Source organism: Pteropus medius, unplaced genomic scaffold (genome assembly GCF_902729225.1).
Source record: "Pteropus medius unplaced genomic scaffold, Ma_sr-lr_union100, whole genome shotgun sequence".
NCBI classification, from domain to species: Eukaryota; Metazoa; Chordata; class Mammalia; order Chiroptera; family Pteropodidae; genus Pteropus; species Pteropus medius.
Window position 1 is genome coordinate 12137889 of NW_024342467.1, and position 23919 is coordinate 12161807.

General features: G+C 38.5%; 2 protein-coding genes across 10 annotated transcripts in view; one reads left to right on the forward strand and one right to left on the reverse strand.

The window, feature by feature from the left end:
• Window positions 1–12832, forward strand: part of PALS2 (protein associated with LIN7 2, MAGUK p55 family member) — a 95128-nt gene extending 82296 nt beyond the window's left edge. For all 6 annotated transcript variants that reach the window (XM_039862558.1, XM_039862557.1, XM_039862560.1 and 3 more), the window contains 3 exons: window positions 3012–3214; window positions 4258–4386; window positions 10438–12832. In XM_039862558.1, the coding sequence (XP_039718492.1) occupies window positions 3012–3214; window positions 4258–4386; window positions 10438–10614 (509 nt within the window). In that variant the 3' untranslated portion in view covers window positions 10615–12832. The remainder of the gene's footprint in view (window positions 1–3011; window positions 3215–4257; window positions 4387–10437) is intronic.
• Window positions 12833–18840: 6008 nt separating this feature from the next.
• Window positions 18841–23919, reverse strand: part of GSDME (gasdermin E) — a 50588-nt gene continuing 45509 nt past the window's right edge. For 3 of the 4 annotated variants that reach the window (XM_039862564.1, XM_039862563.1, XM_039862562.1), the window contains exon 10: window positions 18841–20886. In XM_039862564.1, the coding sequence (XP_039718498.1) occupies window positions 20653–20886 (234 nt within the window). In that variant the 3' untranslated portion in view covers window positions 18841–20652. The remainder of the gene's footprint in view (window positions 20887–23919) is intronic. The other variant, XM_039862565.1, reaches the window with a different exon arrangement.

Below are 23919 nucleotides of genomic sequence, written 5' to 3' on the forward strand. Positions count from 1 at the left end.
CTTAAAGTCTGTTTTGTCTGGTATGAGTATAGCCATTCCAGCTCTATTTGGGTTATTGTTTGAGTGGTATACCTTTTCCTTCCTTTTACTTTCAATCATTTTTCCATGGGGTAAGGAGAAAAAGAAAAGAAAGCATTACTCCCAAACCTATGACTCATTCCCTCAGTGACTCTTTTTTGAGCACATATGTGATAGAAGTAGGTAAATGGATGATCCCAGGATTAAGTTGGCTGCTTTTTGGTAAACTCCGAAAGAGGAGGCTATCAGTCTTTTATTCTAGCACCTACCTGGGACTTGAAGGAGATTGTGGGACCGCAAGAAAAGTCTCATTTAACATTCTGTTTACAAATATAAAGAAAACAATTGAAAGAACTTCAACTTACAGAATTACAATCATATTATTCATATAAAATTTGCATACTTTTTTCCCTACTTAACACATTGATCTTTTCTTCACACTCCTTAAACTTATCATTTACACCTTTTTGTTCTTGTTGGTCCTTCAGCCTGGAACACTCTACTTCCCAGATCTTCACGTGCTTGAATTTTACTTTTTATTAAGATCTCATTCTCTCAGAGGCCTTTATTGATTATTCATTCTAAAGTAGCTTCCCCAGTACCTAGTGGTTGTGCTTTAGCACTTAAATTCTTAATTGTTACTTGACTACTCACCTAACTTCACATTCAAGAATATGTCCCATGAGAACACAGAGCTTGTCTGTCATTTGTACTTCTACAAGCCCAGCATCTAGAACAGGATCTGGCATATAGTATATACCCAATATTTGTTGAATGAATGAATGAATGAATGAGTGAGTGAATGGACTTATTATACCATGAGCTTTTTCTCACAAGTCATTACTTTTTTTGTAAATATTCTATAACTCAACAATAAAAGAAAAAATTCCATTTAAAAACGGACAAAGACCTTGAATATACATTTCTGCTAAGAAGATATACAAATGGTCAATAAGCACATGAAAAGATGCTGAACAGTACTAATCATCAATAAAATGCAAATCAAAATCTCAATGATATACCATTAGGATAGTTTTATATATATGAAAACAAAAACAGAAAATAAGTGTTGGCAAAGATGTGGAGATATTAGAACCTTTATCCATTATTGGTGGGAGTGTGAAATGGTACACCCATTGTAGTTCCTCAAAAAATTAAACAGAATTACTATATGATCCAGCAATTCACCTTATAAGTATATACCCAAAAGAATTGAAAGCAGAGGCTCAGGTATCTATACATGAATGCTCATAGCAACATTATTTACAATAGCCAAAAGGTGGAAAAAGCTCAGATGTCCATCAATGGATAGATATATAAACTAAATGTGATATGTACATACAATGGAATACTATTCAGCCTTAAGAATGAAATTGTGATCCATGCTCTAACATGAATGAACCTTAAAAACAGTAGGCTGAGTGAAATAAGCTAGACTCAAAAGGATAAATATTGTATGGTTCCATTTATTTGAAATACCTAGGACAGTAAAATTCATAGAGACAGGAAGTGGAGTAGTGATTACCAGGGCCAGGGGTAGGGCATAATGAAGAGTACTGTCTAATGGGCACAGAGTTTCAGTTTAAGTGAGGAACAGGTTCTGGAAATGGATGGCAGTGGTAGTTGCACAATAGTGTGAATGTACTTAATGTCACTGAATTGTGTGCTTAAAAGCAGTTAAAATGATAAATTTTATGTTATGTATGTTTTACCATGATTTAAAAAAAAAAACTTCAAAATTAATCTTAAAAGTTTCTTAATATTCCAGTATACTAATGCTTTAAATAAAGTATACTATGCTTTGTTTAACCATTACTATTATCGTTCATTTATATGATTTGGGTGATGACTTTTGTTACAAGGAGATGACAGTATGTATACACAATCTCTGATATAAACTTATTAGAGATATATATATACACACACACACACACACACACAGACACACATACATATGTATACATATATGTTTCAATTTCTTGATTTCTTAGTGCTAAATTAATATCCAGAAAGATGTACTATTTTATCTTTCAACAGACCTTTACTTATAGTAAAGATTCAAATTTGAATTTTTATTATAGAGAGATTTATATATATATCCATCAAGTCATCTTTGACTTTTCTTTAAATCATTAATTTATACAGTATCTAGCTTTTTTTTTAAGCCTCAAAATCAACACAAAAAAGGAAACACTGATAAAGTGGGACGAGTTTGCCTAATTTCTGATATATGATACTGTGTTGCACATTGTCAGGTGGTATAGATTGGGAAGTCTCATTGGGGAAGGAGGTGAATTCTGGCATTGTATTAAATTGATTTAACTTTCTTTGTATTTTATAAAATGATCCTAAAATAAAAGAGAAAAAACTATTAACCCAGAGGGCGGAGCTACCTATGACTCCTTTCTCCTCTTCGTCTTCGATGTCTCGATTAGGAAATGTTAAAGTGTAAAGAGTGGATATAATTGATATTCTTTAAGAAGGGGTGTGCTGGTCAACTGAAAAACGTATTCACTTGCAACATAAACATACCTCACACTTATGATTCACCATAATTAAGAATTTAAATGTAAGGCTTTGCTACTAGGTAATATTTTGAGTTTCAAACCGACCTTATAAAGCACAATTTTTGGATACAAATTGCATAATGGGGAGTCCCTCTTAAAACATTCCTATAGATCAGAGGTCAGCAAACTACTTTATTCAACGGCCACATCATAAATATTTTAGGCTTTGCAAGCCATCTGATCTCTGTTACAACAACTCCACCAGTATAGAATGAATAAAACCATAGACTATAAAAGGAATGAGCATAGCTGTGGTCCAATAAAACTTATTTACAAAAATAAGAAGCAGGTCGCATTTGGCCGTAGGCCATAGTTTGCCAGCGCCTGCACTAAATGGAAAAAATCTTAAGCTACCCTGTGTATTTTAGTCCATTTTCTAATACCCTTCATTCTCTTTGTGCAAATTCTCAACATTATTTTATTTAGTTACTTCACGGAAACCAAGAGAAGATGAAAAAGATGGCCAAGCGTATAAATTCGTGTCACGATCAGAGATGGAAGCAGATATTAAAGCTGGGAAATATTTAGAACACGGGGAATATGAAGGAAATCTCTATGGAACCAAGATCGATTCTATCCTTGAAGTTGTCCAGACCGGTCGAACTTGCATCTTGGACGTCAACCCACAAGTAAGCTTCATGGATTCCAAAGCGGTTTTTAAAATTTCATTTCCTGCGCTATTTCTCTTTTGTTTTATTTTGAGATAGAGAACTTTATTATGCGTCCGCTGGTTAAATAAATCCCTGATCAATTAGCCAGCAGAGGCTTGGATAGCAATAGAATGTGGAGAGAAGTTTAATATTTATTTATGTGCTCAAGTAAAATAAATGCACGTGTTAGGAAATGTTAAATTTAAAATTTAAACAAGGCTGCGGCGACATTGAGAATAAAAATTTTAAGTCACACGCTTTCTCTCCCAACACACACACACACACACACATTCATTTCATTCTTATTTTACGTCTCTCACTCCTTCTACACTCCTCTGCACTCAACCTGACCTCACTTCCCTACTCAGAGATATGTCTCACTGATAATTTGCTATCTTTTTGTCTTTTAGTGTGCTTTAAATAAATCTTTATATGTATGTATTATATACACACATATACATATATATATATATAATGTAATGGGTTTTCTATTTTTGCTGTTTCTTTTTTACATAAATGGGAAAAAAATTCTATGCAAATTTTTTGGCTTTTTTCATTAAACAGTATTTCTTGAAGATGTTTTTCATGTCAGTTGCTGTCGAGCTTTCGTGATTGCTGCGTAGTATTTCCTAGTATGGATGTACGCTAATTTATTTAACCACTCTTCAGTTAATAGACACTGAGATTATTTCTAGCTTTTTCAATATTAACAGTTCTGCAACGAACACGAAAAACGTTTACATCATTCTCGATGACTTTTGGATCATTAAGTTTAATACTTTCCTTTGTTCTAGAGGATCAAATTGTGTAGCGAGACTGAGGTCAGAACCCGATTAACGGATCACGGTGTTAGGAAAGCACTGAATGGAATCAAAAGGGCGGAAGTGGCGCAAGTGTGAAATGACATCCTTAGTCCTTCGGAAGCAGATGGAGAGACTTTGAGTATTTAGTATAAATTAAAGGGTAACATGAAACAGATTCTAATCCCGTATAAACTGGTGTGTCATTGTTCTTCTGCACAGGCCCTGAAAGTACTGAGGACGTCTGAGTTCATGCCCTATGTCGTATTTATTGCTGCTCCAGAACTAGAGACGTTACGTGCCATGCACAAGGCTGTGGTGGATGCGGGCATCACTACCAAGCTTCTGACGGTGAGCGGTTCTTTTCAGGCTGACAGTAGTACTTCCTCCTAAAGTGTTTCTTTTTCCTTTGCTTTTGGGCTTATTTAATCCTATAGAATCATATTTATGGAATAAACATCCTATTTAAAATAAGATATTATATAGAATAAAAATTCATTCCTGGATGTAGATAGGATTTGGAATAGTATCGCCTTTACTTAAAAATCATTGTTTACTTCCTTTTAAAACAAAAGTTTACTCCCCCCTATGTAAATGAAGTAGGCCAGTATTAAAATAGGCACAGTAATTCAACTCCCTCCTTAACTGGGCCCCAAGACCATTTTAGATGGAATCGGGCTTGTTCAGGGTAGCGTGGCCGTAGCCAAGACCATTTTAGTTTCTGTTACATTTTCTCTTGCTCTCCCTCTCTGTATAATGGAAAATTTTAAATGTATACAAAAGAGAAAAAAATGAACTTCCATGTGCCCATCACCTAGTTTCAATAACATGTAGCCATTTTTATTTAATTATTACCTCTCCTCGCTTCCACCCTTACTTTGAATAATTTTGAAGCAAATCTTCGATATCATATCAACTGTAAATATATATAAAATATATATAAAATATATATAAAATATATAAATATAAAATATATATATTTAGTATTTATATATTTTATAAAATATATATAAAATATATAAATATAAAATATATATATTTTAGTATTTATTTCTAAAAGACAAAGACTTTTTAAACATAACCATAACACTGTCAACATGTAAACCATAAGAGCAACTTAATACCATCAGTATACAGTCTTTATTTGAATTTCCCCATGATTTATAATTTATTTTTACAGGTGATTTCTTCAAATTAGGATCCAAATAAGATCAACCCATTGCATTCACTTGACGTCTTCTAAATCCCTTTTTCCCCAGCTTAATTGGGGTATAATTGACATACAGTGGACTGTACACATTGAACGTGTATAACTTGATAAGTTTGGGCACACGCGTGCACCCCTGAAGCCGTCGCAGTCAAGAGAATGGACGTGTCCATCACCTCCAAAAGCTTCCCTGTGCCCCTTCAGAATCCCTCCCTCCTGCCGCTTCCGCCTCCTCCCACACTGCAGCTTCTAAGCCTTGCGACCAGGTGGTGTTAGTCCTCTTTATTCTTTTTCAGGTTGTTCCATGTCTCTACTCAATTCTTTGAATATTTGCAACACAGCTATAACAAGTGTTTTCAAGTCATCAGCTACTAATTCTAACATTTGTGCCAGTTCTGGGTCGATTTCGATTGAATGACTTTGCTCCTCATCGTGGGTTGTGTTTTCCTGCTCCTTTGCAATCTGGTCATTTTTCGTTGGATGCCAGACGTTGTAGGCTTTGTTCTCGGATGCGGTTGTTGGGACCTCGTTTGTTCCTGCCGGGTCTCGCTTTTAAAATGTGTCAGGGAAGACCAGAGCCGTTCTCACTCTCGGGGCGTTTATTTTCCACTACTGCGGTAAGGGCATTTGAGCACTCTTCCCAGTGGGCTGTGCGTGAGGCTTTCTCTTCTGCCTTGTGGGAATAAGTCCTATTCCTGGCTCAGGATGAATACCTCTCATGCTCTCTGGTGGCTCTACATTGGTCTCAGGTGTTTGTATACATGTACAGATTGGGACTCAGCTAAATGTTGGACCTTTTGCAAGTCTTCAGAGTTGTCTCTCCGTGCTCTCTGTTCCATTCCAGTATTCTGTCCTGTGATCTCTGGGTCTCCGTGGACTCTCAGCTCTGTCCTGACTTAGAGAGTTCGACAGGCTCCTACTGGGCTACACCTCACTGTGCTGCAGCCTGGAAACCCTTTCAGGCCAGTAATGGGGGCTAATCACAGGGCTCACTTCGTTTGTTTCCTATCTCTCTGGGATGTCTGCCTTTCACTACCTGTTGTACAAAGTCTTAAAAACTGTCGTTCCATACATGTTGACTGTTTTAGTTGCCAAGCAGGAGGGTTAGTCTGATCCTGTTACTGCATCTTAGCTGGAAGCAGATTTCCCTTTGGTCTGTTTTAATCTCAAGTTCTCACTGCCTTCCTCCTCCCCTCTTTTTTAATCTTCTAATTTAGTTGTTCAAAGAATTGGGTCATTTATCCTATATAGAGTGTTCCATAGCTTGGATTTTGCCAGTTCTGTCCCCATTGTGTCATTTTCTACTCCTTGTATTTCTTGTGAATCGTTAAGAGGTTTGATCAGATATAGGTTCAGTTTTTTTTCAAGAATAATTGATAACTGATACTTCTTGTTTTGTTACATTATGAGGCATATGAAATAAGCTGTCTCTCTTTTTGTAATAAAATTTATCAGTGGATTTAGGTGTTGTTAGACTGATCTGTAAAGTAACTTTTCACCTAATCATTTTAGCGAGTTTTATTGATTTTTGCCTGGATCAGGGGCCCTTTTTTGTTTGTTTGTTTGTTTGTTTTTTAGGGATAGTAATGTTGTAAGCTCGTGATTCTTTCTGCATTTGTAAACTAGAGTTCTTCTAAAAAAAATAACTTTTCCTCATCAACTAGTTGATTACTCCGAAGTGGGGTTCTTATAGGAAAATTAAGGTACATGCTTGATATTTTCCTTTTATGGGTTAGTTTTCAGAATACTGAGTTTGTTCTGAAAGAGCCTCTAGAGATGAAGGTGACTAAGTAAGGTGTGTCTTTTTGGTTTTTTTGGTTTCATCATGAGCACATGGATTTAAACTGATTTGATATGTTTTACTTTATTGCAGTTGTTATTCTTATTGATGCTCAAATTGTCCCATCTTCGACCAATAAGAGCTTATTCACGTTCGCCCTCGAGACCTTATTCCATAAGCCTAATAGTCTTAGCTTCTTTGCTATCTGATATGACAAATGTTCCAGGCTCATCTTGTACATTTCCCACTTAAGTCCAGGAATCAGCTGTTTCTCCAAGAAGCTCTGGATGGTTTTAGGGTAAATGGTATTTGAGGACTGTTAACAGTAGGGGTGTTACACGATTGATCATTGTTTCTTGCTATACCTTTTAGGTAGAGAGAACTGGGATATATGCTTTTTTGATTATACGTTTGAAGGAAACTGTATCATGAATTCATACTGATACTTCCTACTCAAATTTAGGATTACAGGGTTTTTATTTTATCTCTTTTATATGTTTAACTCCATTCTTCTATGCCAAGTATCCCAGTTCTCAAAAACACTAGGAATGTTAGACTATCACATAATTGCTCATTTGCTTTGTACCACAGTATACTTACAAGTATGAGAATAAGTATATCAGTACGGATACCAAGTATGAGTACTGTAAACTGTTTTTTTCTCCCTTTTTTTTTTTTTAAAATCCTCTGGTTTATGCCAATAAATATATATATAGTCAAATCGCTGTTTTAAAGTCACTTGGAATGCTTCCTCTCTATGCACTTAGGCCAGTTTTTACTCTCTTTGATGTTGAAATTGTCCTATCTTCAGCCAGTGGAAGTCTTCTTAACACAACCCGATAGTCTTTGATGATTCGTTGCTTCCTGGTACAAAAAACTGCTCCAAGTTGTCTTTACACATTTCTTGGCCCAAACCTGGGATCAGCCATTTGAAAGCCCTGGTTCTTTAAAGTGGGAAATGATATTTAGAGATAATGTAGATGCTAAAAGAGTGTGTTCAACTTAGCTGATCATTGTTTCCAGGCCTTTTGTGTGGCCAGAGGTAGGAAATACGTTTTTCTTTGTTAGAAAACACATCATTAGTTTAATTTGGTAGTTCGAATTCAAATTTTACATGATTTTTACTTAACTTCTTTGACTTTATGTGTGTCTTTTTTCCTCTTATGCTGAAAATATTGGTTCCTGATGACAGTAACATAATTTCTTACTTTATACAAGTGAATGAAGCACATTTAAGTTTCAGACTTTTTTCGAAGTTGTCCTCAGGGCACATCCCACTGGGTGTTACTTTATTTTAAAGTCAGTGAAATGATTCCTCTGTGGTTAAGCCATCAGGTTGAAACACAGATTTGTTTCATTTTGCTTTTGATTTTTAGATAGTGTTCATTTTGTCATTTGAATTTAATTTCGTTATGTAATGTTATACGTTTTTCATAGTTACAGAGTAAATCGTAAAAACAAACCAAGAAGTCCAGCTTTTCTCTGCCCTCTTTACTCTGTTTCCTCTCACCCACAAGGGTAGACATTTTTACTATTTTTATAATAAAAGCAAGTATGTATGTGTATCTTTCTTCCCCCATTTCCTACAGAAAAGGTAGCTAATGAGTCTGCCTGTATTTTTTCACTTACCAATATATTCTGAGGATCACTTTATAGCCATATATAGAGAGAGAGACTCTTTAATCTTTTTTTTTTTTCCCATCCGTATGGTGTACTCCATTATTGTTACGGGATTGTTATTGTCAAAAAACTGATTTTTTTTTTTTTTTAACAAGTCAGCTTGCTAATGACTATAATAGGTAAGAATTGTTTTCAAGTTGAATTGTGGCCTGTTTATACATCCATAATAAAAGATATTTTAGTTGTTTCAAGCGTATTTTGAGGTCTCAGTGAAAGTGGTAGCTAAAATGTGTTAGTGGCCCTCGGGCCCCGCTGGGAACCCATTTCTCTCTCTACACTTTCCTTATATTAACTTAGATACCGTGTCATGCAGACGATCCCCGATTTGTGTATAGGTGAACCGGACTTCCAAGCTCTGACTTGCATAACCAGTCGTCTGCTTACTTTACATCTCCACTCAGGTGTCTCACAGACATCTTAATATGGACAAAATAGAACATTTTGTTTCCTCCCTCCAAATCGTATTTTCCCCGTCCCCACTCCCCAACTCTGCATCTTCTGCAGACACCCATTTACTCGAGCAAAAACCTAGAGCTATCCCCCATTCATTCATTTCCCTCACTTTTTGCATCCACCCCATCAGCTAATCCTGATGATTTTATCACCAAAATATATTTCCAGTGTGGTGGCATTTCCATCTCCTCTGCCACCATTATACTCCAGAGGTGTCTTCCCATTGCATCTAGGTCCTCCATGACCTGTTCCTTGCTCATCTCAACTTATTGCCCCCTCCCCGCCAAACCCTCTGTCCATCTTGCTGTTCTTTAAGTATCTTAAATACATCAGGGTCATTTCTCTCCTGGGTTTTGCTGTTTCCTCTGCCTGGAATGCTCTTCCCCCACTATAGTTCACGGTTTAAACGTCATTTACTCAGTGTCTCTGTAATCATTCTATCTAAAATAGGTCTCTTAAAATGCTTTGTTCCAGATTGGCTTCTTTTATAGTACTTACTACAACTTGCAAGTTTTTGTGTTTATTTGCCCTTTATCTGTTTCCTCCACTATAGGATAGGAACCCACCTATCTTATTCATTATTATATCCACAGATAATGAAACATTATAGACACTTTAATAGGAATGCGATAAATATTCGAAGAACATGTAGAAGTATTATAAAATTTCAAAAACAGTTTAATGAAAAACTTTACTTGTTCATGCAGAATCCATTACTCATTTATTCTTCTTCATCATTCCAAAATAACTAGAAATGTTTTATGAAATATAAACAATGCTAGCTAAAGAAATAATCTAAAATTAGTCTTCAAAATACATTTCTAAGATCCTCTTAGAGGTAGGCTGGAAATTTGTCTTTGAGCTTAACAGCCACTACGAATTAGCTTCCATGACCTAGAGTCCATAAGATAAAAATCTTTTGAAAAGGATGATGTCGTTGGGCTAGAGACTAGTCACCTGCAGTAATTCTTTTATTACCTTAGATTTTACCCTCAAATTATTGTCAACGGTCTTTTAATTAGGCGTCTTATCCTAAAATCAATAAATCAGACGATTCAGAAACTCATAAATGCAGACACGAACACAGCAGGAAAGACTGGCATATGAACAGGTGGTGATGTCTTTTTCAGCACTCTCTATAGATTAGATTTAGTGGGTTAATATCAGAATCACAGTAAAAAATGATCTAACCTACTTATTTCTCATGTTCCCTTGGGCTTGGTGTTTGAGCAAATAAATACACATTAAAATAGAAACGTTTTCTTCTAAAACTCTTCAACAGGACTCTGACTTGAAGAAAACAGTGGACGAAAGTGCACGCATTCAGAGAGCGTACAACCACTATTTCGACTTGATCATCATAAACGACAATCTGGACAAAGCCTTTGAGAAACTACAAACTGCCATAGAGAAACTGAGAATGGAACCACAGTGGGTCCCCATCAGCTGGGTTTACTGATGAGTCAATAAGGTTCACAATTAAAATACGACTTTTAAAAAGTGGCTGCAACAAATAAACCTTCTACCGAGAAAGTACACAGATAGAAGATACCTGCCAAGTCCAGGCATTTTTATTGTGTAGATTGAAATACCAGTACACTGTTCCAAATTTTTATATAAAACATGGTTGGGAAGGTGTACTAATATATAATTTATCTTAATTTTTCTAACTTTTTATGGATAACCTTTCTATTCATATCACATAAAGAAATGCGTTGAAGCATTTTGTATATGTTTTGATTTAGCACCCTTGCCTTTTTCGTCAAAGGAATTTTCAAATCATCCGTTCTAAGATTAGTCTCACATTTTCACTGTGATAATGAATACTTGAAATAGTTTTGTAAAACTGTCATTTAGTTCAGTATTTAACTAGTGGTGGGTCGGTTACTCTGATTAGGAGAAGCTAGTAGTTATTGGCCTTCTTTCCTAAATAATTTCTGATAGAAGCAGAAATTTAATGTCACTGCTACAGCTAGCCAGCTATCCTCCAAATCTGACATCAAAAGTCCACTCAGCGCTACATCGCTTTGTTATTCCAGAGATATGTGGCTATCCATTCTAATTTTTGATATATTGTTTTTTTCCTCCTTCATTTCTACCTTTAGTGAAAAAAAAAAAAATGAAGAGCAATACCTTGCACTCTCATTTGTTGCAGTAACAGGGCGATGCTGAATTAACATATACACAGCACGCAAGGCCGTGCAGGCTGAGAGAGTGCCTTCTCTTGTAAAACCTTACAGCAAAATGACACTTACAGTCGATTCGTTTTCGTGTGTAAAAATTTAACTGACAAAAATGAACCTATTTCTTCAGACAGCTTTTTTTTTATTAGGATATGGTCAGCAAATGTATCATGATTTTAAGCATCCTGTGATGCTTAAAAATGCCTCTGAGTTTGCAGCTGGGGAGGTGTGTGCACAGTCGGTGTGCTTTTTGAAGTGCGATGTGATCATTAAGGTGTTTGTTCAATTTGTTGTGTTGAGAAGCCAGCCTACTGAATGATTTTTAAGATCGGAAATAATTGTCAGCTGTTTTATCTATATGTGACATACATTATATAATATATACATTGTATATATTATATAATATATTAAATAATGGGTATTTTTACATGTCTATAAGGAGATGCACTTTTTTGTTTGCTGATTAAGGAAACAGTTCTCCTCCTCTAGATGCATTAACATACACAAATTTCCAAAATTTACTTCAGTTAATACCTTCCTTTGGGGTTCTTAGATGGTATAAATTGTTCCTAAAACATATTTAGAGATGCCATGCTCATCATTAAACAAAGTTAGCCATATTTTCTATTGCTTGTAGCTTTTCACATAAACAGTATTCACACTTAAAGTCTTAGGTGCTTAAATATTGGTGGTTGTCTTTGTCCGGTGGCAGGCACCAGACACCTGGCCGCTGGATTTGTTTTCCTCTCAAAGCTGTCACATGGAATGGCCGCCGGGAGGGTTGGAGGGAAGTAGTACACACACATTGTTTTAAATCTTTTTCACAGTGAACTAAAACACTCAAGTTGCTGCATTGTTAAGATTGGAAATCTATAGGTATTTTTTTAATTCCAGACGTTCATATCCAATATACAAATTAACTTTATCCTAGGATAGGAAATTGGTGGCAAAATGGATCGCACTCTTTTAATAACTTTGATAACTTTTAAACTGCATCTATTTACATCACATTCTAGGTTTCTTAAAGCGACATGAGTCAAAACACAGTGTCGAGGTAATGTCCTATGACTTCGCGTTTCGACACACTCAGTTTTAAGGGGAATGTCATGTCCACATTCTCAGGTGTGCCTTCATGCTGCCACATGGAGCCTCTTCGAAGAGCTTTGGGATCATTGTGGCAGCATAAACAGTGTATCCGCAAAATGTTTCACCCATCTTGGCAAAATAGAGATGATTTTGCCAAGCTAATATATATTTTTAGCTTTGTCATATGGTATAAAAATGCATATTATTTAGAAAACAATCTACACTTAGAAGAATTATTTCTGTTATAAATGATATTCATCACTAACTACTTAGTTAATACACACCCAATCCCTCCTAATATGAAATAAAATGATACCGTTTAGTTCATTTCAGCTTAGATACCAGAGTTGAAGAGAATAAATTTAGAAAATTTCATTGTATTTCAATAAAGAGTCATTGAACTTGAAACTCAAGTCCCATCTGAATCTGCAGGAACCAGCAGAGCTCTGCTGGACAAGGCCCAGTGGCCTCAGGATTGTCTTGTGGGAAAGGGCTAAGATAATTAGCTCTACCACAGAGAAAATGGTTCAAAATGATAATGAACATTGATAATAGTTAAAACACACACACACACACACACACACGCACGCACGCACGCACGCACGCGCGCGCGCCTACCTATGCTTTTGGAAACGTGATGTTGGAAACGTGATGTGCCAATACTTTAATGCACCTGAGGATTCCTTGTGGGCAGGTGAGTATCTGCATTTAGCATTCAGGGCATAACTATTTATTTATATACAACTAATGATACACACACACATATATATATATTTTTTCATTTTCAAATGTACAAATACCCATAGAATTGCTATCCCTGGAAAAGTCATTCAACTGTAACTAGTCAAATATAAATGATGCACTATAAGTAGAAGTTCACCTTTATTACAGCCATGCCTTGATTATGCAGTCTCAATTTCTGTTTGATATTTGGGTGATATTAAATATCCAACACATCAGGACTTGTGCCAACTCTAACTATACAATTGCTGAACATAGCTTACTAAAAAACATGATCATAAATCCAACATGACTACAGCAATAGTAGTCTGAACCCTAGATTATAGAATCTAGTAAAATTTATAATGGCTTGTAAGGACAATTTTTTCTTAAAAGCAAATTATTAACACCAATTTAGAAAATAATGCAAATTAGCAATAAAATACAATAGTGTGGCATTTTAGATTATGGGCAGATACTAGCTGCTTTGACCATAATATCTCAATGACAATAAAAGATGATCTTTGCTTTAAAATTTTATTAAATCGTTACTTATTTTTATATATAACAACAAGTGTCACAATTGTGACTGGGGTTGATTTTAAGATGGATAGCCATGGAGTTAGGCACAATTATTTTGAATTGGTAAACATTGAACATAAAAGTTTGAAAATTGGTCAAAATAATGATCTACCTAACATTGTAATTTTACGACTTCTAAAACAATACTCCATTTCCCAGAAATCACAGGCTAGAAAGCCAATAATTTTGTAGTAATGAATCTTTATACTAAATATGAAAAACGATCCTGAAATTTTATGTACAGAGATAGCAGGTCATTTTTTAAATGTTTGAGTCGCCATATATATAATATATATACAGCTATGTGTATAATATGTAAAATTCTCCCAAAATACATGAATAAAACTAAATATATTCACTCATGTAATCATAACTAGTATTCTTAAATTTTTAATTACTCCCAAATCCTTAGACATTATGAAACTTTCTTCACGTTGTTTTAAAGGGCTTTATTTTACCTTGAGACAGATACTAATCTTAACACATGCGGTATTAAGCTCAGAAAATTTTCATTATAACTTAATTTCCTTAAGGAAAAAGGAGAGAGTCCTAAATGGAAATTTCTTGGGAAATACATATTTAAACCTGCTAATGAATTCATGGTATAGTTCAGGCTTGAGACTATGGTACCTGTTCTCTTGTTCCAAAGGATTTGCTGTGAGAATTCATCTGTAATATATTTCGAGTTCTTGGGAGAAATTCAATATTTTAAATGATAGGATTATTGTATATAGTATACGTGAATATTTTTCTCAAACTTAAGAATACAATGACTAATATTATTCAGTCTCATATCAGTTTTTATGTAAATATACATTGTATACCTGAGGATAATTCTATAATTTTTTAAGGTAAGATTATTTTTTAAATGCATTTTTGTTAGCTTCAAGTTTTATTCATTTTTCGATAGTTCCCATAATTTGTCATGTTATTTTCTGTGTCCTTGGAATGATTTAGTGCACAGAACCAAAAATAAGTCCTTAATACACCAAAAAGTGAAGGAAGTGATGAACTCTCATTTCTAAGGTAAAAACTGTAAAGCATGGTTTGTACCACTTCTTCAATATACTGTACTACTCTCTTTAAAATAGGCTCTTTTGATAAAAAGAGAGATGGTGTACTTCTACTGGCTGCGATCCTAATTCTGACTCCTAACCATGTGACCTTTGATATAATTTATCTCTCCCTATACTTTTAAGATTCCATTTGTTAAATAAGGCTAATGTTTGTCTTCAGCTTCAATTACAGGAAGTAATTTGTAACTCTGATGTGGTTAATGCTAAACTGGAAAATCTTTATTAGGGTAGTTATCTGTTTTTTATATGTATGCACTTATATTGAGGTTATTTATCTTTTACTTCTTTTAATGTGTACCTTTTTCAGAGGTAACAGTGAACAGTGCACACCATTTAGGAATTCTGTCTCCAGTTTTAAAACAGTTCTGAGGCCATCGTTCCAGATCTGTTCTGTTCTTAGTCGCCCTGGTCAGGAGGTCCATTTTAGATTAGAATCCCATTCTAGATTAGAATCCCATTCTAAGTCCAAACCCTTAGCAAATCCTTGCTGTCAGCCAGACCACTCACAAATCAAATTTAAGTAAGCAATCCATTACTCCTACATCAGAAGACACACTAATCTTTGCCCCTTAAAGCTGCCCTACACTATTTCTTATTCCTGAAATTTAGCACTGCAGCCCATATTATTTTATCGATAGTATTAAATTACAGGGTGTCTGTTTCTTTATAGGGAGAAACATTCAGAAACAGGTCATTAGTGGATCTCTAATCCAACAAGAATGCATTTTAGTTCTCTTTTTAATTGCTTTATGGTGATTGGCTGATTATGCAGTGCTACGATGATAACTCCGGCCTCCACACACCAAAGTCAGAAGTAATCTCTCCCCATCCTCCCTCCCTCCCTCCCTCCCTCCCTCCTCTCCCTCCTCCCTCTCTCTCTCCTCTCTCTCTTCATTACAAACTTTTACTGTTTTCTAATCTCCAGCACAAACTGAACGGACACATCTACAGTTAACGTAAATACCATTTACAACTTGGGAGATTAAATGACTCAGTACTTGTAAACCTGTCTCGAGTCCTACCGAACAGGTTAACGTAGAGCAGAAGCCAAATGTCTCATTTTAAACGTTGGAAATTGAGATCTTTATTGTACTTCAGAAACAGCAAGCCGGAGGTCGAAACATAAATATGACAGGCCATTCCTGAAATTGGGTTTCCTTCATATCAGCCTAGGAGCTTGGAGGAAGAGGGGAAAACATAGCATTGAAAATTCCTCAGCTATGAGTTTCCAGTGTTAAACCAGAAGTCATGAGCAGTTAAAATGTGGTTTTCATAGAATCCTGAAAGAGAAGAGGCGGGCAGTCGTGTAAGTAACTCTGCTATGAACACACAAAGCTTGTGCTCCAAATGAGGAATGCCCCAGCCTTTTCAGGTAGGACCAGACAGCTCCCTCTGTATTTGGAATATAAGATAAATACCTCTATTGGTTGAATGCTGTCCTTAAAAAACCACCGCTGACTCCTGTTTCTTCAGTAACCCTGGTGTTTAAGGAAGTGGTGTCTTGTATTTTGCTGTAGAAGAAAGCGTTCAGCAGCAAGTGTAATTTTCTCTGTGTTACGCTGAGCTCTGTTAGAGCCCGGGATGAGTATTTGTCGTGAAAACTTTGCTTTCGGGGATTTTTCTTTTTCCCATTTCATTTTGGTATATCTTTATTTTGAACACAAATGCATGCTCTTTTCAACCTCTAGTCTTTGAAGTGATTGTAGAACTTTTTTCTTTTTTAATGGAGGACAAAATGCTTGTTAGCAACTTAAAAATCAAAGCTGAACAAGCTGCTAACATGAGTTTCTGAAGAAAAAATTAAAAAATAAAATTTAATTGCTACTGCTTTCCAAGTAATTGTACTACTCGTTCCTGTATAAAAGAAACATTACTGTCCTTGTATAAATAAAACTTTCCTGCAGTACAATTAAGTATTGATTTTTCAGAAACTGTCCCTATAAATTTTTCTTTTCACATTTCCATATGCTGTCAAAAGCAAAAATTACTGAAACGTTCAATCTGTGAGATTGCATACGCCTGGTAAAATATTTTTGTATGTAAAAAGAAATAAATATTTAATATTGGAAAAATGTAGTGTTTCATTTATAGGTAGAACTGAAGCTTAGAGATAATAAAAGGCAGAGGATAGGAGATTAGCTTTGGTAATTTCTTTAAATGCTAATAATCTTTGTAAAAAGCCTCTAATGACTTTAGTTTTTCCCACCAAAATAAATTTTTCACATGCCTCTCTTCCTTAACAAGGAAACCCTAACTAGCGTTTCCTTCATCCCAAACCAAGCTCTCGAAGACAACATGCTGAAGGAAAGAAGTCAGAGACAGGGAAGATTCAAACACAGGCTCAAGAAAAGGCCTCTATGCATAGATGGCCCGAGAGGACTCAGGATCATTTTCCAGTTAGCCAAGGAAGAGACGCCCTGGCAAGGAAGACAATGCCTGCCGTGGCACACAGCTGGGCCCTGAGGCCTGCGGTGACAGGGAGGGCAGGCCTCCCCACAGGCTGGTGACAAACTGGAGGCGTCACTGTGAGTGAGTACAGGAAGCCCGTTTCCAGAAAAGGTACTTTGCAACTCCTTCTCAACCTTTTCCGAAATTTCGTACCTCATAATTCAGAAATTGCTAGTCCAGTGTATCTCTGATGGCTGCAAAAGAATTGGGTTTTTTTTATAAAGCGGGTCTTCAAATAATGTCATTTCGTTCAATGTCGTTTCGTTCTAATGTTGTTGGGGGTGGGGGCGGGAATCGATTCCTGGCTGAGGCCACTGTCTGTGTGGAGTCTGCATGTTCTTCCCGTGGTTGTGTGGGTTTTCTCTGGGGACTCTGCATCCCACAGATGTGCGTGTTGGGTTACTTGGCGTGTCTAAACCGCCCCATTCTGAGTGTGGGCGTGTGAGTGGCCCTGTGATGGAAGGGCGTCTTATTCAGCGTGGGGACCCACCTTGCACCCTGAGCTGCTGGGACAGGCTCTGGCCACCCCACTGCCCCTGGACTGGAATGAGCACAATGGAAAAGAATTATCTTGTTTTTATTCATCTTTCTTAAATGTATGTGTAGCTCACATGTATTTCAGTGTTTAATATTAGAAGTGTTTGGGGTCTTTATTTAGAAGTTTGGTGATGTTTCTGTGACCATAGGAAATACGCCATAGGAACTTGACCCTTGCTTATATCAATTAGCGAGTGGTAAAACTGGTTTTGTTACATGCTGTTTCGCTTAGTCAGTTTCCAAGAAACTATGGACATTAAGTGGGGACTCACTGTAGTTCATTCTTCACCTACCTGTCAGTTTTCTATCACTGCCGTAACAAATTACCACAAACTTAGCTAAAAACACAAACTTCTTATGTCATTTGTGTGGGTCTGCAATCCGACACAGGTCTCCCAGGCTGAAGTCAGGGTGCCGCGCGGGGCTCGCCCTGGCTCTCATCTGGAGGTCTGGAAATACGTCCGCGTCCAGGCTCTTGCAGGTTGTCGGTGGACTTCAGTTTCTTGCCGCCGTAGAACGAAGTCCCCACTTCTTCCTGGCGGTCAGATGGACTGGTCTCTCATCCTTGAACCAGCCCCTCCGTTTCCAGAGCAGCAGCGGCACTGCATCCTTGTCACGGCTCATCTCTTCTGCATTTTCTTCCCCGAGTCTCTCCCGCTGACTCTTCTGTCTTTCAAGATCCCACCCAGATAATCCAGGATACGCTGTCCACCTCAAGGTCCCGAACCTCGGAAACACCTGTGGAGTCCTTTTTGTCATGGAAAGTGGCATATTTTCAGGTTCCAGGGATTACTGGGGCATGGACAACCTTTGAGGGGTGTTGTCAGGCCACACCTAGCGAGCTAACGTCAGTGTTTCTTCTTGCATCCACTTATGAAAGAGAAGTGGTTGTGGGAAATCAGAGTTAAGGTGGCCTGTGCTGTTCTTGGAGCTATTACTCTGTTCACTCTCTGCTTTCTACATGACCGGGCCTGCTAGAACTTGTTTCCAAATCTACTATTAAAAAAAAAAAAAAATACAGTTCTTAATCTCAAGCAATAAATAAAGGCACACTTAAAATTAATAATAATATTTAATGATGAGGATAGCAGTTAGAAGAAACTTTTGGAGGCTCAGTGTCACCCTCACTCAAGCATGCCCAGCACTAGGTCACCCACCACACCCCAGTGGAGGTCTGCTCAGAAGCCCAGCAATCACTGGGGGGCTGGGAACACCTGTAGCAGCATAAGGCTACATCCTTTCCAATAGCTAATTTTTAAAACACAGTCTAACAGGGTAACTGGCCAGTGTTAGGGCATTTGTGGAAACAGTCAAAATGCCTTAGTTGCCTGTTTGATGTAACCCAAACTTTGGGCACTTGCTGGGATGGCATCTTGTCTTTCTGTCTGAAGTTTGTCTCTATTTTTTGATGTTTTGGTTCAGTTTTTTGTTTTTGTTTTTGTTTTAATTTAGAGGATAATACATATGAAATTCTAACAGGAATAGAGGGTGAACCCCACCCTCCTTCCCCATCTTTTGCCCCAGCCTCTAAATCCTCTCCCCAAAGGAGCCGCTGTTGGGTTTCTAGTAAATTCTTCCCATGTGTTGTGATACATGTGTATCTATTTTTTACACAAGTAGATTCATATTACATGTTCGGTCTTTGGTTTGTTCTTTAAACTTATTTCAGAAAACCAGACAAAAACGCATAGACAGCGCCCCCATTTTAGCATGAGTGCTTCCGCTTTTGCATATTCCTTTCCGATTTGCATATAAGGTGCTTATTTTTTATGTCGTTGCCACCACATTGTACAACTCACGTCTCATAGGTATTTGCATAAGGTTTAGTCTCATTTTTACTAGAGGTGATGAAATGGTTATTTGCTCCATTTCTTCCCCATTAATGTTAATTCAAATCTTAAGGGCAGGAAAGGAATAAGTAGATGATATTGAGGCAAAAAAAAAAAAATACTGAGTGAAATGTTTCTCCCCAACAACTGCGGCTCCTCACCCCCATGCTCCTGAAGACAGACAGGTTCTAGCAGGAGGGATAGCTACTTTCTGCTAAGGCAGAAAGCAGGGTGGCTTCAGGTCCCCAATAGCAAGGGGACAGTCCAGGCTATTTATAGAAGGATATGGAAACAATAAAAAGCGACATACACACAGTTCAGAGTTTCCTTGGATACGGGATGTAGTATTTTACAAATTAAACATCAGGATTGTATGGGATACTAGCACATTGTTCTTGACAGAGAATTATTATGTTCATCAAAGCCAAATAAAATGCATATAGCTAGACCCTTAAGGAAAGGTGCCCTGCTATTAGATTTTTCTAGTATAATTTTGTTTAGCAGAAGAATATATGTGCTCTAGTGGCACTTACAGTTCATTTTTCAGTCACTGCAAGGCATATAGCACGTCCAAAACGTAGCCTTCTATGAAGAGAAATTGCCCTTCCACAGCGTTCACAATTTAAAGTGAATTTTTGGATCAAAGTGGCAGACCCATTTGTTTTGGTACAACAGGAAGAAAGAGGGAAATGTAAGTGATAGATGGACCCATTTTTTTCCTCCAGAAAAAAAAGGTCTGAATGTACTCTGGCTTAGAATTCTCATCCCTTCCCCAGCCCTTTGGGTGCTGGAGTTGAACTTGCACATGGGGTGACCAGCACAGGAGGGCCTCCTATGAAACAGAAACAGAGTACCTGGTGGCTAAACTCAAGGCGATTCCTAGCGTAAAAAGTCACCACTCCATAAACTCTTGTAAATTCATTTCCTTGAGCATCTTTCAACATAGATCTGACCTAGGCCCCAAAGTAGTATCTCAACGATCCTGAAAGTTACCCAGCCTTGGCTGAGAACATGTCCTCATGATTCACGTGTGACGTTACTGATGCATTCTGCCTAAAGCCCAGAGTCCATTCAGGCTTATATAAAGAACGAGCGGGGAAACGTTAGGAACTTGGCAGGTGACAGCTTTCACGGACGACTGCTGTCGCTCCAGGTTAATGTCAGCTGCAGCAAGCAGGCGCTGCACAATCTCAAACCTCTCTGTATCTCTCAGAGGAGCCAGGGCTGCGTCTTCAAGATCAGATTCTCCATCAGCAGACAGCACGTGGAGCTGAAATGGCACATTTAAACACACTTAAAAATGTTATAGAAAATCCACATAGCTGGATAGTAACGCACTAGCTCATGATGAAAAAATAAGTTATTTAAATTCTCCAAATGGAACAGAGAATTTAATGTAATGACATATTTGACCCAAGCCAGGATCTCAGGCCTGATCTTTCCAATTTTCCTGGTGTCTTCTGTCTGAACCCCTACTCTGAACGCTACCTGCTACTACATCCATCAGTGCCAAGAGATTAGAAAGGTGAGAATGTAACTTTCTCATGTACACATTATGTAAGGTTTATTTGATTTTTTTTTATTTAAATGAATAAAAATATATGTTTGCACAAACCCCTCAGAGGGGTAGGTACCAAAGTTTGTTTAGTTAAGCTTCCCGCCTCAAGAGGCTCTGCTCTCCTTCTGCCTGGGTACTCTCCCTCCAGAGGTCCATGGAGACCTTTTCTTCTCTCGGTGGTCAGCTGAAATGCTGGGCCTTCCCTAACGCCCTCTCCATCCATCCACTTCCGACCCCCACTACGTTATCATCCTGTCTTCATATGCTTACTGTATCTGAAATTATGTTTCTCAACTTGTTTAGTCTGTTTCCTGAGACCAAAGCCCAGGCGAGCAGGGACCTGGTCAGTCACGGCCACCATTCACCCTGCCTGGACCGCGGACTCTCAGGGTGCTGCCTGGCTGGATGGTAGTTCCTCAGAGAGGGCACTTCCCACGCTGCTCAAAACATCTGAAACTTGGCTTTTAGGGTCTTGATCAATGCCTGTGACAATTTATTTTTTCATCTTGCCAGTTGATTTGATTTTTAAACAGGCATTCAGAACCAGACTGGATTAGGAAGGCAGAGAGTAAAATTTTTCAGAAAATAAAAAAAAAATGAAGCCTATAATGTATGTGTGAAATTTAACTAAATCTGAAGGGAATCCTAAGGAATTCCAGGTAACCTTACTGTGATACGCAGCTGGCCCCAAGGCCAAAGGACAGCACTCATTTGAATACAAACAACTCATGTGTCCGTTATCAAAATCAGCCTTACAAACACACCTTGTAGATTTGCCAAATACAGCTCACACAGTGTAACCACAGGTTCAGCGTTCCCATTTGGCCCCAGACCACTCAGAGTGTGGAGTGGACCTGCTCCTTAAAGCAGAGCACCATGTCCCAGCGATTTGAGAACAAGCCCCACTGGCTGCAGGCTGCCAGCAGCGTGGTGTCTGGGTCTGGCAGGGAAGTGCTGGGCGGATCCAGCCTCCTTCTCTGGACATCTGCCAACCCCGAGTGCCCAGAGGCACTTGTAGGTATAAAAGAGCTTCTGGTCACCCAGAGGGCGGTAGGGGGCGAAATTAACACTCTCTGTTAATGATTCTAACTCACCTTCTTACCAGTTCGGCTCATGTGCTAGCGTCTGACACTGTCCTCCCAAAAGCCCCTCAGAAAGCCTCTCAAGGTTACTCTGGCCTCCAGACAAGACAAGACAGGCATGCAGGTAGATTTTTATACCCTGTTCTAAGTAAACCCCTGTAAGAAACACACAATACCCAAATTCCTGCAGGAAGCAGGAGACTGGCTGTCTTAAGAAGAGTTGTTGCAACATCTAGGGGAGATTGTGTGAAGATGTCCGGGAAAGTCTTTAAAGAAAGAGTATTTTTCTCTACGTTGAGCATCCCATGAAGGCAAGCAAAGGACTCTATGGCGGGGCGGGGGAGGGGGGAGTTCAATGCCAACACAGATAACAGCCATTCTGGAACTCCATGTGTGTCCTAAGGTCTACTTCTGGACCACCAACAGAGCAGAACTTGGGGAAGACAAAGATCAGTCCTAGGGATCTTTTGTCCTAAGGAAGGGGACAACTAAGCGTGAGTTTGCCGGGAGAAGGCGTTAGCCGCTGTGTTCCTTTTTACATACCTCCTGGATGCAGCTGATGACTTTGTACATACTGAACGCTCAGTGGCTGTAAAATGGAGCTGGGCTATGAAAGCAGAGCTCCTGCCACGCTCATCAGGACAGACAATTTGACAATGAAATGTACTGTTTCCATAACCACACGCCATCAGTTTGGCTCTCAGATGGCCACGGGACACACACACTGGCACACTTTCAAGTAGTTTTGTGGTCAAAAGAATGCAGCGTTTCTCTGGGCGGCAGAATTTGCTTTCAGTTGTAAACGACACCTAAACTGCTCCCTGGAAGATGCCTGGCTGCAGTCTTCAGCTGTCCTTGCTGTCCAAAGGCGTGCCAAAGGCACTGACCGCAGAGCTCGAATTCCCAGGGAGGATGCCTAACACATTTCAGGGTCCTAGCTAGGCAGTCCACCCCTCTCCCCGTGTCCCAGATCTGGGCACGGAGCCCTGAGCTTCGGTCCTTTGGGCCTACATAGCATGCTGGCCTCCACCCTTAGTAACCAGGTCTTAAAATAATCTCACCAGGTGTGTTCCGTTACTCTGCCCCATTAGAGGGGTTTCCGGGCAGCCCGCTGACGGTTCCTTCTATTAATGACCCAATTTGTAATTTTAAAGGGAAAAGCTGTATCTTGACTCTCCGGGGCTAAGCTGACCATTACCTGTGCCCTTGCCATGACATTTCCTGAGGGCACACAGCTAAAATATCCCTCAGAGAGAATGCAATGTCTCCCTGAGATAAAGTGGTCCTCCTGAATACCTCACTGGGGGAGTTCGGTGCAGAAGGCCTAGCCACAGATCTGCTGTTGCAGACGATATGGTGCCAGATGCCTCGCCTGCGCTGGTATATCAGGCCTTGGCCAAAATTTTCTCAGGATGATGAGGAAAGCATGAAGTTTGGAGTCCTAGCCCTGCTAGCAAGTTCTTCCAACAAATCTTTTCCCCTGGGCTACAGTCTTCCTGTGGGGTGGGGTGTGGTAGGAGGTTAAAAACAGAGTTAATAATAATACCCACTTAACCTATTTTGAAGGGCTGCTGTGGATGAGAAACCCTCGAGGTGTTTTATCATCTGTTAGGTGTCCATCTCCTCATCACTTCCCCACTCCTGCCCATCCCCAGGTCCCATC